The sequence below is a fragment of the Gopherus flavomarginatus genome, chromosome 5, assembly GCF_025201925.1.
Source record: "Gopherus flavomarginatus isolate rGopFla2 chromosome 5, rGopFla2.mat.asm, whole genome shotgun sequence".
Lineage (NCBI taxonomy): Eukaryota > Metazoa > Chordata > Testudines > Testudinidae > Gopherus > Gopherus flavomarginatus.
Genome location: NC_066621.1, coordinates 97,914,512 through 97,936,508, shown reverse-complemented (window position 1 = coordinate 97,936,508; position 21,997 = coordinate 97,914,512). Strand labels below are relative to the sequence as shown.

Genomic DNA, 21,997 nt, shown 5'->3' with positions numbered 1-21,997 from the left:
TGTCTGGGAGACTGGGGGCAGGTCTGCCAACCCTGTCATTGTCCATCCTGAGCTCCCCTTGGCCTGTGAGAGCAGGATTTGGCCTGAGGCTGGACAGTGGGAGTAGCGAACAAGGGGAAGATGGGAGGGTGTGTCTGTTGATGGTTTTGCCCCCAGGCTGCGGGCAGGTGAGGTGGGGGCACACTGGTGAGCGATAATCACCCAGGACGAGAACGGGGGTGTGTGTGTGGCTGCCGTCCAGAGACCCATCGCCTGGGACACAGCACAGGCTGGGCCGGGAAACTTCTCGGCGGGACAGGGGAGCGCGGAAGATGGAGGCTGGAGCCCTGCGCGCCACCACGTGAACAGCGCCCGCCAGGCTGCACTCTGCGCCCTGCCCCGGAGGAAGCCGAGCGGCGGGCCTCGGTCCCGGAGCCGGGCTGTGACCCCGGCGTGGGCCTGGCTGCCCCGCAGCTTTCTCCTGAGGCGTCTCTGGGTGGCGCCGTGGAAACTGAAAGCAAAAGAGACGAAGGGGCCAAGCCGCAGCCAGGAGCGGGCGTGGGCCTGACTCCTCCCTCCGGCGGTTACGCTCAGCTGCTGCGGCGGGCGGGCTGAGCCAGCCCAGATGGACCTGGCTGCGGCAGGATAGGCGGCCCCGGCTCGGAGCCTCCCTGCGGGCGAGCTGGGACATGACTCTGGGCGCTCCTCGGCCCCCGGCTCCGCGCGGCAGACGCAGCCAGCAGGAAGTTTGCTCGGGTGCAGCGGCGGCCGGGCGCTCCCCCCATGCACACGCACAGCCCCCGGCTCCGCAGCGGTGCCCAGGAAGCGCCCCGCACCGGCCCCACCATGGACTCTAGCTGGGGCCGGCAGAGCAGCCCGGAGCTGGGCAGGGGAAAGCGGCTGAGCGTCGGGGAGCTGCGCTCGTTCTTCGAGGCTCACTGCGCCGCTGCCGCAAGGGAGCTGCCGGACCCGGCCAAGAGGAGCTGCCGCCCCCCAAACGGGCTGCTGCCGCCTGTCATCCCGCAGCTGACGGTCACCCCCGAGGAGAGCGAGGAGGCGCAGGGCAGCCCCAAAGGGCTCCCGCCGGACCCCGAGAGCGGCTGGCTGGGGACGGGCAGCTCGCTGCACCTGCTGCAGTCCCGCCGGCTCTCCAACTCCTCGCTGTCCTCCACCGGCTCCTCGTCCGTCTTGGAGGACTCCGAGGACGACCTGCTGAGCGACACGGAGGGTAGGAGCCAGGGCATCGTGCACCTGGAGCACGGGGAGGACACCAACCAGGTAGGCCCCCCCCCACCCAGCGGCAGACTAGCCGAGCGGCCCATCCTGGGCGGGCCGCTGCTTCCCACGGCCGGGCGTTTGGGAGAAGCACCCACGTGCCCGCAGGTCCATATGCCGATCTAAAAGCGGCGCCTCCTGGCAGTGCTGGACAGCGAGTGCTGTGAGCCTGGGCTGGGGATATAACAGCAGGGGTCAGATACCATGGTGATGGACGACCGTGTTGTGGGCTAGCTTAGGGGAGGCCTCCACTGCCCCTGCTGTACTTCTGGGGCTGGGTCTCCACCGGACTGTCCATCTGGCACGTTTCATCGGCACTGGGTTAGTTTAAAATGAAGTCTGTTAAAATGAAAACAAGTCTGCCCTAATCTAAGCCGAAGGGCTCTTTGTTGCTTAGGTGCCTACGATATCAGGCTCTCAGCTCCACTGTACTCCGTGGTAAACACCAACTTGATAACAGTCCTCCAACAACATCCAGTCACTGGTCAGCTCAAGTTACTCCCCCTCAGTTACTCGTGTTCCTGTATTGCTGTACCGCAAACAGCATAGCATGCCTGTGGCTGTGGAGAAATACACAATTCAAGCTATTCTTCCAGTCCCATGGTCTCGGAATGTGCATGGTGTCATTGAGCGCTCACCAGTCTGGTGTTTTTAAGCAAGGTTTCAGTGACCTAACTAAAAGGAAACTATTTCCCCTTACCCAATCACATAAACTGAAAAATCCACCATGCTGATCAGTGATAATTCTACATGATTCTCTGTTACATTGCTGGGGACCTGAGGCTCTTGAAACCCAGCCAAGTGCTGCTACTGTTTCTCTTGCTATGAAATTGCCATTGACCTATTACGATTTTTTAAAAATTGTTTTGGCATTTTTTGATCAGTCATTTTTCAGTCTCTCTTGTGGGATTTTAAAAATAACATTTTTTCCAGGCATTTACAAGCAGGTATTTCGACCTCTCCCACTCCGGGAGTCTCTGGTTGTCAATTTTTGAGCTACTTCGTGCTGTGATCTTGACAGAAAATTGGGAGGAGCTTGGAATTATTAGCATGCATGCTTTTATCCATTTTGGCAGTAATACATTCTTCCCAGTAAATCCCTTATGTAATTTGCCAGCTGCTCTTACATATAAAGGGCAGTTTTGAAGACATGCAATTGGCTTGTTTTTCACCGTGGTAATACATATTTTACTTTGTGTTTATAACAACTCTCTGGGCTCTTTGAAACTGAAATGTTTTCCTTAGCAAATTCCCCCATCCACCATTCTTGAGACTACCCAATGTTTTATAATTATAGGGTTGTTCATGACTACAAGGCCACTGACAGTGAATTGAATCAGGAAAAACAGTGTATATTGTGAAACAAGATAAAAAATAAGCGACCCAGTGTTGTAGGTAATTCTTCCAGCTGGGTTATTTTCCTGAGAGTTTTAGGATTATTAAATTAGAGGAAGTATGTTTGAGTGGCTAAAGTACAGGCCAAAGAATTATGCAACCTTGGTTCTATTCTCATAGATGTGCTTTGTCACCTTGGGGAAAATTGACTTTTCTGTGCCTTGGTTTCCCAATTATGTAGGATAATATCCTGTAAAGGGTTTTGCAAGGCTTAATTAATATTGATAAAGTTATGATCCTCAGATGGAATCCCCTGTAGAAGGACAAACTATTATTATTACAGGAACATGGTTTTAATGTTGTTTTTATAATTACCATAGCCCATGACATTTGGCTTTGAATTACAGAATAATAGAAATTAAAGACAGGGTGGGGATGGAATTTTAGATCATCTAGTTCATTCCTGTCTGCTATTGCAGGCGGTGAGTAGGTATGATGATGGAACACTGTTAGCTTGGAACGCCCATCATTGAGAGCTGTGGGCTGGATGCGTGGTTAATAGCACTTTATCAATACAGAGAACCTGATGCCATCCATGCTGGCCCCAGGCTAACTTGTCTCCTGAGAATAATCTGAAGCAAAACTATCCTCCAAGCCAAGTGTCCTGTTGGATGCAATTTGGTCCAGGTCCGGCACCACTGAGGTCTTTGGTAAACCTCTCATTGACTTCAGTGTGTGCAGTATCAGGCCCTAAATCATTAGTCAGAACAGTTTACTACCCCATATACTTACATTTTAAAACATAAGTGTATGTTTTGGATGTAAACTGTTACCCATTTAAAATGCTTTTAAGTTTGTTAGCACTATTTAAATCTAGACAGAGTTCAGAGAAGGCATTACATCGAATTACAAATAAATGTAATAATACTAACTAATGGCGGGGAAAAAAGTGTTTAAATAAATAGAAAGCAGCCATCTTAAATGTTTTGAGCTATGGTAGGATGGAGAGAAACAGCATTCATTCGAGTGCATGGGAAATCCGGGACTTTTCAAGTATTAAGATAAGTTCTGTTTCTTTAAAATGTTTTTGCAGACCTACCAAGTGTCATGCATTCCTGCAGAACAGGTCAAAAGTCTCACATTTTTTATGAGGGAGACCCTACCCACACGCAAGAGCCTGTATCTTAGGGAAAGGGGTATTGAGCTATTTACCTGAGAGCCCATTCATTCTAATCCAAGCTCTTCTTATGATTGGGTTTAGTACTTCTTTGCACTCCTCAGTAACCGATGCCTCATTACTCCTACAGTAGGGGAGACAACCCATTTTACAGATAAGTGTGAGCCTGGACAACTCTTTGTAGGCAAAGCTAAAAATAGAATCCTGGACTTTATTTTGACAGACCCAAGGCTTATCAGCTTTTCCACACTGCCTTTCAGGTAAAGTGGGCCAAATTCTGTGTCTGTCTAACTGATCCTAAAACAGTGGCTATGTCTGCACTGCAGCTGAGAGGTGTAATTCCCAGTTCGGGAAGCGTACACATGCTAGTTTGCAAAAAGTAGCATTGTGGCACAGGTGGCGACTCAGGCCATCAGCCTGAGTACAATCCAGTTGGAAATAATCGGTACGTATTTGGGCAGCTAACCCATGCTGCTCACTACACTGCTATTTTTAGTATACTAGCTGGAACAGAACTAGTGCATGTACATCTTCCTGCACTGGGAATTACATCTCACCGCTACAGTGTAGATGTACCCAGTGGGGCTGGACCACATATAACGGTTTGAGTCTGCTACAGCCTACATGAATTTAGTGTGCATTGTTGTCCTTTAGCTCAGATGGTTAAAGTGCATGCTTTTTGATCCCAGGTTGCTCCTGGCAGAATGACCCTATTAGTCTCTTTAATCACTAGACCACACTTAACTCCCAGGGCCAGGAATCCTGATAGCCAACACTCCAATGCTAGTTCACAAATAGTTGTGAACCAGTAAGTAAATAGAAAATATGTGCAAAGTGTGGGTTGTGTCCTTTTTATGGCCTGTTCTTTATATAGAAAAATGATTCCCCCCTTCCCCTAACAGCAGGATTCTGTGTTGTGTATCTCAAGGTTGTGGGTTCAAGGCTGGCTTGTGATTCATGGGGTGAAATACATGTAAGTTAGTGGGAGGGCCTTGAGATAAGTGAAATGACTTTATTTTGCCAGGCCTTATAGTTAGTTAGAGGTGAGTTTTTGGATGTTAATATTTATTTTTTGTTGTATTTAGTATTGGTATTTTGGTTAATATGAGCTGCCCTTTTAAGAGCAGGGTAGGGCACATTGAGAGCAGTGCCTGGAGGAGATCTTGCTTGTGTGTGCAGAGGGAAGACTATCTCTGTAAGCACCAGAAAGGTCAGAACTTGATTTATTGAACTTACCTTTCCAGAAAACAAGCTTCACCCTTGAAGGTGTAATGGCACTTAGCCAGGGACTGGGTGCCTCAGGGCACCTCTAATGAGCTTTAGAGGCTTTTATGCCTGTAGGCTGTCAGTTAGGGATTAAAAGTTGTTCCCTTCTAATGGAGGTTTACTGGCCCCACCATAAGTGGAACTTCATTGATCTGAGTTTCAACTCCCACCTCCAGGGCCGGCGCTTCCATCTAGGTCGCCTAGGGCACCAGGATTTGGGGAGGTGGCAATTCTGAGGCGGGTCCTTCACTTGCTCTGGGACTCGCCGCCGAAGTGCCCCGAAGACCGAGAGCGCAGAAGGACACCCCCCTCGCCCCGCTGCAGAATTGCTGCCAACAACCAGGAGCGCGGAAGGACCCCCGCCTAGGGTGTCAAAAACCCTGGCGCCACTCCTGCCCACCTCCCAAACTCACCACCTCACTTTGTATTAATTGACAAACTCCAAAGAGAGGCCAAGAACTGCGTGGGCTATGGAGACAGAATTATCCCTGTGATCCCTAGGGGAAGGTTCTCTGTCAGGATTAGGGTAGCATGTGTGGGAACCTTATTCTACTGCTGCCCTGTTAGCCAGACTTTGTAGCTGTGTACAATTTATTATATTTGCATAAAATGCCATACATGGAACTGCACAGCTACATGACAGCTATATTTTGTGGTTAATTAAGCAATAGGTTTTAAAATAACTAACTGTCAAAATACATGCTGGATCTTATCCTATGACAGCTATAAAAGTCTCTGCTTTCCCATGCATTCAGATGGCGACTACAGTTTTCCTTTCCTACTTTGCTTCATGAGATAGGAGATCCCTGTTGGGGAAGTATATGTACAATGGTAATTTCCACTGAGAGACCAGTCAAGCCACTCTCAGTCATGAGTCACTAGCATTTCTAAAAACTGCTTTCAAACAGAGATAAGGAAAAATAAACAGATCAGGTTAGGATCTTCATATTGGACAGTGTCCCTTTAAAGTGTTGCTCAGCAAGTAAGAGATGTGATATAACGGCTGCAGTACTATGTTAGAGGAATGTGATTTACTAGGTAGAAATGTGCCAAATACACAAACCACATATTCCAGTCACTGTAACCATGAGAACAGCTGACAGCCAGAAAGAAGCATTAGATTCTTGCCTGCAGTGATAGTAGCCCAGAAATTTTTTTTTTTTGGAGTAGCAGGGTATTTAACCTATAGCATATCTGTTTTGGCTGGTCCTTTCTCTCTCTCTTCCTTTTTCATCCTTAATAAAACTTTAAAATAGACAAACATGTTCCATAATTAAGGACTAAAAGTATGAACAGTTTCAGCTCAGGAGCTGATTACATAAACTAATCCAGTAGAGAAGAGTTTTTATTTTTAAACTGAGATGGGAAGGGACCCTAAGGGGTTTATTTTATTTATTTTTTTTACTGTGTGAATGTCATGCTTCTAAAAGATGCTGGATTGACAGTGATATCCCTATACTCTGAAGTCTCCTCTTTGTCCACAGTCTAAGGGCATGTCTTCACTAGCAACAGCGCTTTAACATGACTTGTGTAGTCGCGACATGGCGCTGGGAGAGCTCTCTCCCAGTGCTCTAAAAAACCCACCTCCACGAGGGGAGTAGCTCCCAGTACTGGGAGCACAACTCTCAGCACTGGTGCACTGTCTACACTGCCACTTTACAGTGCTGACACTTGCAGCGCTCAGGGGTGTGTTTTTTCACATCCCATAGCAAGACTGTAAAGTGCAGCACTGTAAAGTGACAGTGTAGATAAGCCCTTAGTGTGATGTGAACAGCAGCAGTGCAAGCTTTCCCATGTCACCCTTTTAATGTGCCTCAACCCAGAGTTGGGTCTTTTAACATGAGGATAGTTCCCTTTTCACAGCACACTTTTAAATGGTGCCCCCATACTGACATGCCAACAGTATGGGTGCTGCATGGTTCCAAGAATTAGGGCTAGTCTACACTGAGGGGGAGAGGAATTGATCTAAGATAAGCAACTTCAGCTGCGTGAATAGCATAGCTGAAGTCGAAGTATCTCAGATCGATTTACCTTGGGTCCCCACGGTGTGGGATCGACGTCCGTGGCTCCTCCATCAACTCTGCTACTGCTGTTTGCACTGGTGGAGTTCCAGAGTCGACGGAGAGCGCGTTCATGGATCAATATATCCCGTCTAGATGAGACGCGATAGATCAATCCCCGAGAAATCGATCGCTACCCGCCGATAAGGTGGGTAGTCTGGACATACCCTCAGATATGTTCATGGAGGACAGCTCCATCGATGGCTGTTAGCCAAGATGGTCATGGACGCAGCCCCATGCTCTGGGTGTCTCTAACCTCTGACTGCCAGAACTTGGGAGTGGACGACAAGGGATGGATCACTTGTTGATTACCTGTTCTGTTCATTCCCTCTGAAGCATCTGGTGTTGGCCGCTGTGAAAACAGAATACTCAGCTAGATGGATTATTAGTTCGACCCAGTATGGTTGCTTTTATATTCTTAATTTATGGCCTCTTACTTTTAATGGAGACATTTGTCTAGTAGGAAGTGAACTAAGACCCAGTAACTAATTTCTGATAGTCTTCTATATACCCGTCCGTTCCATTAGCCTTTAGTTATTTCTGAGCTGGGGTGGATTTGAAGTTATGACCTAGGAGTTAAGAGACCCTTTACCCCATCATTAGTCTCCTGAGCCATTCAGTCTCCTATTACGGTTTTTATTTTAAATATTTAAAAGGGCACAGTTCCTGCCTGGCCCCGCAGGATGAACTGGGACGAGCAGATGCAGCACTGTTGCATAACTGTTCATGGAAAGGCTGTGTGGTTGTTTTCTTCCTTGTACTTTCATAATGCCGTTGAAACCTGTTTGCAAGGTGTGGTGTATCTGGAGCATGGAGAGGAAAACAAGTCTGTATCATCAGGAGATGTATCAATGTTTAAGGAGGGGTAAGTTCTTTTTAAAAAAAAAATCCTCTGGGCAGATCTCTTGTAGGTTGGGGTTGGTTAACAGTGGAGGTGGAGAATACTCCATGTGATGCCATGCAATATCTATAACTAAAAGGAACGCTGTCTAGTGGTTAGAGCAATGGATTGGGAGCCAGGAACTCCTAGGTCTATTCTTGGTTCTGTCACTAGATCCCTCTGACTTTGAGCAAGTCATTTAATCTTCCAGTAATTCAGATTTAGCCATGGGGCCACAGAGAGAGAATGACAGTCTGGTCCAGTGGTTAGGACACCTGCCTGGGATGTGAGACACCCTGTGTTCAGTCCCGCTGCTCCAATCTCTCTATTTAGTCACAATGGAACAGCTTCAACAGGAGAGAGAGAGGAAACCCCACATCCCATAGCTCAGTGATTAGATCATCCTCCTGAGAAGACTTCCTATTCAGATCTTTAGCAGAGAGAGGGAAATTGAACCTGAGTCTCCCACATCCTAGATGAGTGCTGTAACCAATGGGTTAAGAGTTGTAAGGCAGGCACCACCACTATTTATGGTGTTTGAATGTGATGTGAGCTGGTAGGCTGCCTCTGCACATGTCTACAGGATCAGGCTGCTTGAGTGAGTTAGGTGGCCAGATGGCTGCCTTTCCCTGGTTTGTGAATTGCTGTGGGGCTTAGGCAGGAAATAGGCATCTGAATGCCTGAGGGGAGGCAGCAGTATGCATGTTCAGAGGTGGGAACTTTTGCCTGGAAAACCTCAGTGCTGAGTGAGTTTAGGTGCCTGCAGGGTTTGGTGAGAGCATTATGGCTCACAGTGGAGCCAAAACTGGGACTTAGGTGCCTGAGTGCCTTCTAGGGTGGCCAGACAGCAAATGTGAAAAATCGGGACGGAGGGTGGGGGGTAATAGGAGCCTATATAAGAAAAAGACCCCAAAATCGGGACTGTCCCTATAAAATTGGGACATCTGGTCACTCTAGTGCCTTCATGGATCCAGTCTTCCATATCCAGGTCTATGTCTCCCTTAGCTAAGAGTCAGTCCCCTTGGACCAAGTATCAGAGGGGTAGCCGTGTTAGTCTGGATCTGTAAAAGCAACAAAGAGTCCTGTGGCACCTTATAGACTAACAGACGTTTTGGAGCATGCATCCGACGAAGTGGGTATTCACCCATGAAAGCTCATGCTCCAAAACATCTGTTAGTCTATAAGGTGCCACAGGACTTAGTCCCTTTGGAGTTTGCTTCCCATGTATAATGGAGTGTGCATCTCCCCCGTCCTTGATCACTGCAGAAAGTGCTCAGACTCTTCTTTTAATGTCCATTCCATGTAGCTTATTCAAGTCCCCTCCACCAACGCCTGTACTGTACAACAGTTCTGATACTTACGACCTTATCTGCCATTGGGCAGAGTTTCCTCTCCCCATGAATGCGTTCTGGCTCTGCCTTCTCCCTTGGGAGCCTCCGGTGGACCTTCACTAAGTCTCCCCCAGATCAATGAACATCCTGAGCCAGCATCCATGATCCCCTCCTTAGATGCTTCCTTCTCGCCTTCATAGGGACATTAGGCATTTTCCTCTTTAACCCTGCCCAGTCCCAGTCTGTCCACAGAATTGTGCAAACCCTCGTTCCATTTTGGAGCAGTCCTCTTTTATATATCCTTGCCTTCCACATTTATAGCATGCTAGTCCCTGAAATAATTTCTTGGGGCTTTTCAGTTTGCTACCCCTTCTCCCTGGCTTTGGGCCCTTTGACCTCTCTTCTGGGAAAGTCAGCTTCTAGGAACTCTTTGGAGAGTTTAATTGCAGCCTGCAGGATGCTGGGCTGGTGCTTCCTCACCCAGACTCTAGTATTCTCAGGGAGGCTATGGAGAGATTGTTCCAGTATCACCAGGTCCATAATTTCACCTACAGATGAAATATCTGGCCCTAGTCAAAGCGTAGCTGAGTCTATTAGCTTTTCTGCTTATGCCCTGGGTCATACCCCTTCAGCCCATCTAGTGGCCAAAAATTTCTGCTGGTGCTTTTTGGTGCAGAGTTCCACCTGATCTAAAACAGCAGCCTTCATGACAGTCATAGTCACAGGTCTGTTCCTTGCTCAGGGATGTATAATCTGTTTGAGCTTCCTAGTTGAGATTGAGTGGCACTGGAGGGCCCATATTTCCCTTCCCTATCCAGCTTCCATGGCTACCCTCTTAAATATTATTAAGAATGTATCTTCCTCTCCAACCCTCCCCATCACTGCAGAAACCGCCCAGACTCCTTTCTTTTAGTGTCCACTCCGTATAACTTATTCAAGTTCCCTCCTCCAACAACTGCGCAGTGCAATACTTACAAACAGTATTACTGTCAGCCCCTATTCATCAGGGCCCAGGGAGAAAAAGATCTTCCTTGCTTGGGATCTGCTTCAGTTTGGCACAGCTAGCTCTGTCCTTTGGAGGGAAAAGGGAGGCTTCCTTCCTGCCTTTTATCAAGCTACTCAGCTGATGGACCAATTAGTTCCTTAATGCACCCATCTGATTAGTTAATTCCTCCCTATTTCCTTGGTCAGCCATTGCTGGGGAAACTAGTAGAGGCTACAGTGGTCAGAGTGCTGACCCAGCTCTTAGGACTCTTCATTTGTCACGCCATGAAAGTAAGCTAAGGCCCAAACTTGGTGACTTTGGTGCTTTTGAAATTAGTGACATTTATGTGTAATAACCAGGGATCACACATGATTTCACAGAGACAGAATGAACCAACCTGTCCACCTGTTACATGGTGGAGCTCAGGTAGGGTAGTTTTTGATTTCAGTTATTTGTGAACAGCCCTTTTTACCCTTATCCTATCAACAGTGTCCCTTCTAACAGGTGTATACCAGACAGAAAGGTGTTGCATGTTCATATAGTAACACATTTAGGCAGGGGGAGAACTTTTGATGAGCAGGAGTTAATCCTCATCCTTTCACCTTGCATTTATCTACCAGCAGTAGGAACAACATAGTGAAGACTCTGGGCTAGCTACCCATCCAGTAACTTTCTAGTAATTTATTCACTCGGTTCATATATCACTTCCTATGTAAAACTGATTTGCCCTGTCACTAATGGGGAATGCTATTGGGATAAAACAGCAGCTTCTTTTTGCACAATAAACTGAATATTACAGTAAGGACAGAATCTTCCCTTCTTACGTCTGTCATAACTATAAAGGGAAGGGTAACAACCCTCCTGTATACAGTTCTATAAAATCCCTCCTCTCTAGAGGCACCAAAATCCTTTTACCTGTAAAGGGTTTAGAAGCTCAGGTAACCTGGCTGACACCTGACCCAAAGGACCAATAAGGGGACAAGATACTTCCAAATCTTGGGGGAGGGTGGGGAGAAGGCTTTTGTTTGTGCTCTTTGTTTTGGTGGTTGTTCGCTCTTGGGACTAAGAGGGACCAGACATCAATCCATGCTCTCCAAATCTTTCTGCACAAGTCTCTCATATTTCAAACTTGTAAGTAACAGCCAGGCAAGGCGTGTTAGTTTTCTTTGTTTCCTCAACTTGTAAATGTTCCTTTGCTAGAGGGAGGTTTGTCCCTGTTTTGCTGTAACTTTGAACCTAAGGCTAGAGGGGGTTCCTCTGGGCTCGTTAATCTGATTACCCTGTAAAGTTATTTCCATCCTGATTTTACAGAGATGAAGTTTACCTTTTCTTTTAATAAAATCCTTCCTTTAAAAACCTGATTAATTTTTCATTGTGTTAAGATCCAAGGGTTTTGGATCTGTGTTCACCAGGACTAACTGGTGAGGGTATACTCTCAAGCCTACCCAGGAAAAGGGGTGTAAGGATTTCGGGGGAGGAGGGGAAGAGGAATTAGTCTCAAATCTGCCCAGGAGAGGGGGTGGGGTTAGGGACTTGGAAAATATTTGGGGGAAGGCAGCATTTCAAGTGACTCTCTCCCCTGAGATTTGGAACACTCTTGGTGGCGATAGCTTACTGTTAACCTGTGCTGGTAAATAAGCTTGGGAGTCTTTCATGCGGGTCCCCACATCTGGACCCTAAGGTTCAGAGTGGTGAAGGAACCCTGACAACATCCAGCAATGAAGAAACCCATCCTGGATGCATCAGTTCTAGCCAACTATCTCATGGTATCAAACCTTCTATTCCTGAGCAGGTTTATAGAGAAGCTAGCTGAAGGCCAACTGCAAAGCTAATCTAACTGAAGTTAACATACCCAGCAGTGGCGATGGGAAGCTGCAGCTCCACCACTAGACCCCTTGCTTTCATTAGTCCCACAAGGATCAATTCTCTCTTCTGTCCTTTTCAACATCTGCATGGAGCCACTAGAGGAACTGGTCAGATGACATGGACTCAGATATCAGCAACAAACAGATAACACGCTTCTCTACATATCCTTCACCTCCTGCAACCTTACTCCTACCACCAAGGTTCAGTGCTTGGATCAGATCAGTTCTCTGGTGAACAACTGGTTGAAGCTGCACCTGAGTAAGACTGAGGTGATGCTGGTAAGCAAAGCACTTTGAAGCATTTGCAGCCATGGTGCAGTCTCCTTTGGTGGAAGGGCAATAGAATCCATAGTTTTGGAATGCTTCTGAGTTCCTCTCTGGTGCTAAGTGCTCACACTGTAGCATCTGTAAGTAATGCTTTCTACCATCTCTTGAGGGTTAGGACACCCTGTCCTGCTTTGGTGGATGATGACCTGATCTGAGTTATACACATCTTCGTCACCTCCTGTCTGGCCTACAGCAATGTAAATATACCTGGGTGTGAAGCCATCAGCCCTTAGGAAACTCCAGGTGGTACGGAATGCTGCAATGTGTTTCTCAGCAACAAGAACTTCTGCAGACACGTCAAACCTGTCCTCCACTCTCCATGCTGGCTTCCCACAGCACACTGGGTCAAGGTCTCAGTCCTCGTTTTCAAGGCACTTAGATTTGCTGGCTCCAGGTCACTAAGAGATCTAAAGGATTATCAAGGACAGCTTTGATAATAGGTAGTGCTACCAGCCCCGCCTATAATAAAATATACTCAGCATCCTCTGCATTTGGAATGTCCAATGGTCAGACCAGAACACTGTGAGTCTCAGGACTCCTAGGTTCTTTCCCCAACTCTGAAACTGACTCAGAGTATGCCTCAGGTCCATAATCTCTGTAAAATGGGTATGATGATCTTTAAATCACAGAGGTGCTGTGAACTGAATGAATGTACAGTGCTTTGCTGATCCTTATATGATAGGCTACATAGACAGGTGAGGCATTATTCCTGGAGATCGTTCGTTCTTCTTCTGCTTCACTTCAGATGTGACTGAAAATGAAACAAACAAACAAAAAAGAGAAAATGGCAATAGATTTATTTTTGTTTTGCTTATGACATTTTTGCTCTTGAGGACTCTTTAGTTATTAAAGTTTTGGGGTGTTTATATAGGAGACCTTATTTTAGTTAAGGTGGATAGGGACTTCTATTTTCAAGCATACATTTAAAGAAAATGTAAGGTTGTTTCAAGCTGAAATTTTCTGGTCTTATTTTGAGAACTGAGACTTTTTTAAAATAAAAGTTTGAAATTTGAAGGTTGGTTTGGCTAGCATTTTAGTTACTTGAACAGAGAGACAAATTTTAGTCTAACTTACTCTTCCTTTAATCAAATTTTTGTTCTTTTCCAGTTGTAAAACCTAAAACTTGCCTTTCCCATTAGTGCATGTCGAAGATTAATTGCTTTGCCTAGAGTGGTCACTATAAAAATCTTCAAATTTGCTGCTTGCAAGCTATTATTGTGTCCTGAGTATTGGCTCAATCCAGTTTCCAGTGAAGTCAATTGAAAGACTGTCAGTCAGTGGGGGTTAGATCAGGCTCCATTTGCAGTATTCCCAGTACAAAGTATAGGGATTAACAGAATTATGCCTGATTAAGAAAAAGTACTGAATAAAAAGAGGTCAAACTACAAAGGTATAAAAAGGAATATTCCGCCCCCCCGCCCTGATTTTAATTAAGGAGAGCTCTTTAATAAAAGCTTACATTGACTGACTAACTCTGTGGCCTTGGGCAAGTCACACAGTAAACTGTGTGGTGATTAGCCAAGATGGTCAGGGACACAACTCCTGGATTGGGATCCAGACTTTGTAGGTCTTAGCCCAGACTCTCTGAGATCAGTGGGACCTGGAACAATGGATCTGAACCTTCTCAAACTTAGGGGCAGTTCAGATCTGGATCCACATTTCTGGCACTTCTTCTAAACCCTAGGAAAGATATAAATCCCAGTGTATGCGTTCAGTGTTACTAGTAGCATTATTCATTTAGATCGGGGTGGGCAAACTTTTTGGCCTAAGGGCCACATCTGAGTATGGAAATTGTATGGTGGGCCATGAAATTGGGGGTTGGGGTGCAGGAGGGGGTGAGGGCTCTGGCTGGGGGTTGGGCTCTGGGTTGGGACCAGAAATGAGGAGCTTGGGTTACAGGATCAGGGCTGAGCAGGGGGTTGGGGCGTTGGAGAGGGCTGAGGTACAGGCTCCGGGCAGTGCTTACCTCAAGCAGCTCCTGGAAGCAGCGGCATGTCATCCTCCGGTTCCTATGCATAGGGGCAGCCAGGAGCCACAGCATGTGTGGAATGGGGCAAGCACCAAACCCTGCTCCCTGGCAGGATCTCGAGGGCCAGATTAAAACTTCTGAAGGGCCGGATGTGGCCCCCAGGCCATAGTTTGCCCATATTTGATTTAGATGCAGAGATCAGTCAGATCAGCCTGAAGCTCAAATGCAACATAAAGCTAAAGCCAGGTTCACATCCTGCTTTATCCCACTCACAGAAAAACCTTTGATACACTTTCACATTTCAAATAGATGCCAGTGTGCCCTGGATGTTCTGACTGACCTTCAACAGCAATAGCCATCAGTAAAGTAAGCGGGTTCCAAAGTTTATGGGGATTCCAAGGTTAGTCACTTGAGCACAGCTCTAAAAAGGGGGCCTGGAACTCAAAGAGGCTCACAGGGGGCTCAAAGAGGCACAGCCATTCCCCAGTGCACCCTTTTGGATCAGAGGTAGTCAATTTTTTTTTTGTCAAGGTCCAGATTTCTTGGTTCAGGTATAGTCGAGGTCCAGATTCCGGGGTGGGGGGAGGGAGGGAAGTAAATAGGATTTTGAGATCCGTTCAAAAGCATCTGGCTGTTCAGATTTGGCCCGTGGTCTGCCTATTGACTACCCCTGCTTTTGGGTGGTGCACCCTGCTCCTAAGACAGTCAGCTTGCTGGGCTGGTGCCTGGGGAAATTGGCATGGCCTTACCACTTTCTTGATCCTACTCTTTTGGGGTGTCAGCACTCCTTGGGGGTGAGGGGACACACAGGGTGCAGACCCCATGTGGATAAGACATGTAGGGCAGGAAGGTTCCTTGTGTCTTCCTCACTGCATCCATCCAAGGGCCAGGGATGATCTGGCTTTATGCACGTTCGATACTGTGATGGTGAAAGGGTAAATATAGACAAATGGCCTCAGAATTTGTCCCCACAGCTGTGCACTCATGTATCAGATGAAGACGGAAAGGACAGAATTTGGGTGAGCAAACAGCATCTGTGCATGCAAATTGGCTGTTTGCTAATAGGAGTCCTGTTGTTCATGGAACTTGGGTGGGGTAAATGTATTCATGATAAGCATTGCCTATCGGGGGCTCCTAATCCGGCATGATTCTGACTCCCTGCTTTTTCGAGCCACACAAGTCCTGGAAGGAAACAGATACTGGTTCCACAATGGATCAGCTCTATTCAGAGGAGACTTTAGTCTGCAGAAACGAGGCAACCTTCCCAATTGTCAGCTTAATACAATGAGAAATGCTGGGCATCAGGTATGCTGGATTTGTAATTGATCCACTTTGGTTGTTCGCTGTTTGGTAAGGGCACCTGATGTCCAGGAATAAATACCTCTTTTGCCTTCTGGTAAAAATCCAAACAGATTAATAAAATTACTCCTTGTAGTCCTTGCTTAAGGTCAGATCATCCCTTCCTGTGGTAAAATCTGCAGGAGAAGACCCTGGAGGAGGAAATCGCTGGCTCCCTTATCTCCTCTCCTGGCTATTACCCCAGGTGCTGGGGTGTCCCAGTGCAGACAAGATAATAAAACCTTTTATAAATGCTTTCAGAGAGCCTGTCTGTGAGGATCTCTCCAGCCTATCAGGGTGGATTTTAGGCATAAGCAATGCAAATGATTGCTTGAGGCCCTGTGCTTTAGGGGCCTATGCCAGTCTCAGCAACTCATGACTTGATTCCACACGAATCATGGCAGGACCAAAGGGGCAAGGCCTGATGTTCCCCCTCCAACCAGGGGACCAGAGACTGGGGAAAGCCACATACTTTTAGGATCCCAGTGATCCTTCACTGGATTGCTAAATCCCACCTGGGCCCAGACTCCCACTGTAGGGTCAAATGATACATTTTTCTCCCAGTCTGGGAGCCAGACTGAAGTGGGAAGTAATTCTTGATCTAATTTCCCTTCTTTCTCCCTGACTTTTCCTTCAGCCTCTGTCTGTCTAGAATTTATTCCCCACTTATCACAGAAATATTTAAGCATTGTGTTCCCAATCTTGCTTTAAGCCCTCAAATTGTGAGGCCAGGTTTAGCAATTCTGTCTGAGAGGAGTCAGGGGGTGGGATGGGTAGAAGGTGGGATGGCATGGAATGAATGAAGTCAAGCAAATTATTTTCTATGTATGTTTCACTAAGTAAGAAAAATGATACAGACAGGGCAGCAAATTCAATCTTGGCTTGCGAAGTAGCCTGGGTGAACTGCTCATTCCTTGCATGAACCATAATCAATCTGCGGGGACATTTTATGTGTGATCTTACTTTTCCTATCCTCAGCTGCTGTGCTTTGGAGTACTGTTGTTGGTCATTGTTGGATTCTGCTGTCTTGTTTCCAATCTGGCATGGAGGCTGCTTCTCATTCCAAATTTTTAGTCAACTAGATTGTATGGTTCTGCAAGGCAGACTAAGTTTGGCTTGCAGTTCTGCTGCTAGGAGTCCATGATAGTAAAGTATGTCTTTGTGTCTGTCTATTTTATTGAAAGGGTGAGGTACAGAATGACAGGTAGTAACCACGTGTAAGCTGCATGTGTTTACTTTCTTAGCAGGGTAAACAGATTTTCTTAATAATTTGCAATTGACATTTGTGTTTGTAAAAGGTGAGGGATCCCCAGGATCTTGATGGTAAAACCCTTTGTTTACCTAGAGGGCAGAGAAAGTACTACTCATCGCAGCACACACATCCACAGTATCTCGGAAACCCAGACACTCTGAGTCAGTTTCAAGTCTGATGCAAGCAGGTGTGATTTCTTTGACTTCAGCTGACTCTCAGCCACTTACGTAAGGTCTGAATTAACCTCTTGCATCAAGGCTATTGTTTGGAAGGGAACATTTTAAATAACCCCTGATTTGCCGGGGCTAGGAGAGGAATTCAGCTTCTCTTTCCTATGCTAGTCCATTAACAGAACATAGCCCTGAGCATAGTGGTCCTGGGGCAAGAGGGGAATCTTTCTATCCTATATATTTCCTACTCTGTTTCACTAACAGACCCAACACTGCCTTGGGGGTATGTGAGCAAAAGCTCCACTGTATTCACACCCTACGCACCATTGTAATAATCTTTATACAAAATACATCTTGTTGAGATATCATTTGAATGCTGGTAACTCGCTGGCCAGTAACATCACGATGAAATGTATGTAGCAACATTATATGCGAAGGTGTGAAGTCCCCCGTATGATCTTAGCCCATGTTCAAATCCACACAGTCCTGCCTAGGCAAAAGTTGTTAAACATGTCTATCCTAAACAAAGGAAAGTGCATTTACCTCAGTTTACGTATAAGTAGCAAATAAGGTCCACAAGACAGCAGGAGAATATAGAAGGAGAGAAACCAAATTTGTATTTCAGCAAACACAGGTGAGGAGAGAGAGCATGGAGCCTCCTTAACCAGCAGACTCCATGTCACCTTCTTACTGCTTGAATAAACTTGGTGTTGACAAAGAGACCAGCATCTTTGGGCCTTTGGGAGAGATCCTGACCAAGGAAAGGGTCAGTCACCATCTTCCTGGAAGACTGTGGGTGTGAAAGGCCAACTTAAAGAAAGCTTGAACGAAAACTTGTTTGATTTAAGTTTTAGACTTTTGGATGCATGTTTTCACTTTTATTTCTTGTAATGGTTTCTAACTTTCTAATACTTGAATTCACTTAATCTTCTTTTGTTAAACTTGTTTTACCTCTAATCTAAACCAATCCAGTGCTGTGTTTAAACTGAATTTTTGCATAGCTCTAGTTAATGTAACAAACTGTTGAATATTGACTCCTTACAAGGGCAATGAATCTTACTATCTGGACTGTGCAGGAGAGGGCTGGACAGTGTTTTTGGGAAAAATCAGGACTGGGAATGTGTTGGGGTCACTATGCAAGCAGTAACCTAGGTTGGTGGAAGCCAGAGTGTGACTGGTGTGTTGCTGACAGACTTCTGGATCAGGTCTGCAGCTATACAAAGACACTCAGGCCTGGTCTACATACATACATCCTTTCTTGCTGACCTGGAAGAACTGCTGTCTTCTGTAATTCTCCATACTCATTCTGTTCTGGTTATCCTGCTCTTTGTGATGCTTAAGCCATGAAGCCCAGCTCCTGACTGGCATTAGCAGACTTGCTCGCCTGGCTTTGATATAAAACCAAAACTTACTGTATGAGTAAGTAATATAAATCCCTTTTTTAATCAGGGTGGATTTGATTTAAATCAATTTGATTAAATCATGATTTAAATCACTAGTCAGGAAGACTCTATTTAATCATGGATTTCTACATAAAAGTGCATTCTTGTTGGTTGTTATAACCTTAATACATATTCTGCAGAATTCAGAGATGTAGGCTTCATTTTTAGAAGGTACACACGATACATTTTTTAAAGTGATTTATTTTGAGAACTTTTCAGGTTAGTTTTACAGCTATATCAGAAAATGAGTGAATGTTTGGTTATTTCGTTTACCAAAGGTAATTGAAGCAGATATTTATGAAGTCATTGGGAGGTGAACTATCTCCAATTCAACAGGCTAATCATTAATATTTGGAGGATTTTCTTGGCATGCTGTATTAGGAGGAGAAGATCACCGGGCAGACATTTAAATTGTTTTATTTAACTAAAACAACATTACATAGTTTGGACTTTTTTTCTTCCACAGTAAATATACAATATTTTAACAAAACAAGCATATGAATTTTTTGAATTTAGTTAAACATTCAGGTTTTTTAAAATCAGGTTTGTTTTTGTTAAAATTGTTTTTAAAATAGTCGATTAATTTTTGTTTTATTTTTTAATAATATTTAACTATGTCAGCCAGGTCAACATGAGAAGCTTAAAATATTGGCTTCTGCAGCTAACTCAGCCATCTTCACCTTCGTTTTCCTGTTTGTTCATAATCTGGAAAAGAAAAAAGTTTTCCAGCTTTTTCAGGTTCCAAATGATTTCTCAATTTGGAATGAATTAGTTCAAAGGAAGAAAATATTCTTTCTACACTGACAGAAGAAGCTACTGCTGTTAAAAGTGAGATTATCACTTCAACAGTCTCTGAATCCAAGTGCCTAAGTGACTTCCACCAGTTCACTGGTGTGACTTGCTTTAAAACATTATCAGCAAACGTATATTTCTTGAATACTTCTTATTCCCAAACTCGGTCTCTTTTACAGCCTGGTGCTTTTATAGGTTTTCCCTTCTAGTGAGAGAATGGTGTGGTAGATCTCAATGAAGGCTGCACTCAAAGACCTCAAGACTTCTGGGATATGCTGCTCAAACAACTTCACTTTTTCTACTGCCTGTCCCTCCCTTCTCACATTTATCTCCAGACTTCTCCTCCTTGTCCAGATCTATTCTGCCCCCAACTATCTTCAATTCATTGAACTTTTTGAAAGTTTGCACTTTTAGAGAGAGGTAAGGGATTGACTCTGTGTACACAAATTTGTAGAGGGATAATAGGGTTGAGGTCTGTTCCTCACCTCTCTATTTATTTTTAAAAACATTTTTGTTGTTAACAAGCATGTTATCTCTGGAGAGACAAATCCACAGTTTGAGAACTGCAAAACTAAGCATCTCTGATGGTATCTTCTAGACTGAGCACTGAGTCCCATTGGGTAGATAGAAATATTAATTTAATCTGTACAGAAGCGCCTGGAACCCTATAAGATTGGGTCCCTAATCCATGAACTATTGGGACTCATTTACAAAACTTTTCTTAAACATTACATGAATATATTGTCTCATACTATAGAATTAGAATTTATAATCCCTATTCCATGATGAGATATTTTTGAGCTATCTTAATTAAAACTATCTTTTAGATATGCTTTTGGAGGAAAAGAGAACCTTTTATCAAAAAAATCTGATTTAAATAAAAAAAACTGATAAAAAAATCATTGATTTTTATCCACCCTGCTTTTAATACAGTTGTTTGGAACACTCACACAATGATGACCTTAAAGTGGTGGGTTATTAAGCAAAGCAATTGCTTAAGGATGTGGCTTTCCTGTACGTAAATACCACACCCCTTTAGTAACGATGTCATGGTATGTTGACAGTTGCATTCCTTTCCAGAGGCTGGGCCCTATCTATACATTAGAGTACATACTAGATGAAACAGTAACTGTTTAACCTTTCAGAGGGGTATTGGGTGTTGGCCTGGAGGACGCAAAGGCGGAGAAGTGAGATGTAATATTGGACTTTGCTTTGTGGTAGATTAGCACAGCAGCAGGAGAACTGTTACTACAATCTGCATGTTTGATCAGCCCCTTTCACGGCATTTATTTTTTAGATTTGAATAACACTTTGCACTTACACTATACACTGGCTTCTATCTGAAGGTCTCAAAATGCTTTACAAACACTAATGAATCAGCCCTTTCAGTACCCCTGTGAAATAGGTGGTCTTCTCTCTAATTGGGGGAATTGGAGTGCAGAGAGAATATATGACTAGTCCAAGGTCACACAGTGAGTTGGTGGCAGAGCTCTGACTAAAACCCATAAATCCTGACTTCTGGTCCCCTGCCATAACTATTGGAAACTCATTAGTGGAGTTTATTTCTTGTGCTTGGGAAGAAAAAACATCTCTATGTATTTAAATTTTTTGAAGATGCACTTATCCATGAACGATTCACATATTTACAATTATTTTTAAAAAAATGCTAATTTACAGACAAACCTTGCTTGGAGAGAGTTAATGTAAATGGATCATTAATTTATTTTATTTTCAGCATTTTAGAACATGAAGTTATCAAAACAAACCAATGATATGAATGTTAGGAATATCACATTTAAGGTTCCTATCGTAGCTCTAACTCTGCTGTCATCCTTCCCCTTCTTTCCTATTGCATACATGAATTACAACACTGTTGTCTTTCATCGTATGATGTTATAACCCATATGTCCCCTGCCCTGCTTTTAGGTACAGGGGAGGGAACTCAGACAGGTATTTGGAGAGTATATTTGGTACTATATGTATTTATGGCCTGTGTGTCTGGGTGAACATGGTAGTGGTTAGCCTCTAGTGTGTCTGTCAGTATGGGGCGGCTGAACTACATTGTGGTCAGTGCTCATTGCAGGAGGATGGATGGAGGCAGCCTGTGGTACAATTAACATATGAAATATGTGGTTTCTGGTCCATGCTTATTGGGTTGAGAAGGCAAATATCTCCGGTCCATAAGCAGCTGATGAGATCATATTGGCTTGAAAACTGCAAAGTTCTCTCTTTGATAATGTTGGAATGTGGCAGATATCTGAGTGGCAGATGGAGAAGTATGTTCAAGGATAATGGGGCTGTATTAAGACTTGAGAATTTCCTCACTTTTCATCAACATTCTACCTTAACTACAGATTTCTTCAGGGTAAGCAAATCACCCACAGGGTGGCCCAAAGGGGTAGAACTGTGACTTAGCCCCCAGCTCTGTACCAGCTGGTAGAGCGGGGCTAACTATCTGCACTGTCCTAATGAATAATGCAGAGCACACCCCCTTCCCCTGCCATGTGCACACCCCTGGGCAAATTAGGATCTTTCCTGGCTCATTGCCCATGCA

At 44.9% G+C, this 21,997-nt stretch overlaps 1 protein-coding gene across 3 annotated transcripts in view; it reads left to right on the top strand.

Annotated features, from left to right (window-relative positions):
• The first annotated feature begins 590 nt into the window (after positions 1-590).
• Positions 591-21,997, top strand: part of ITPKA (inositol-trisphosphate 3-kinase A) — a 54,565-nt gene continuing 33,158 nt past the window's right edge. For 2 of the 3 annotated variants that reach the window (XR_007774631.1, XM_050954843.1), the window contains exon 1: positions 593-1,257. Coding sequence is in view for 2 of the 3 variants with exons in the window: in XM_050954843.1 (XP_050810800.1) it covers positions 763-1,257 (495 nt within the window). In the remaining variant the exon portion in view is untranslated. Of the gene's footprint in view, positions 1,258-21,997 lie in introns of all 3 variants that reach the window. The other variant, XM_050954844.1, reaches the window with a different exon arrangement.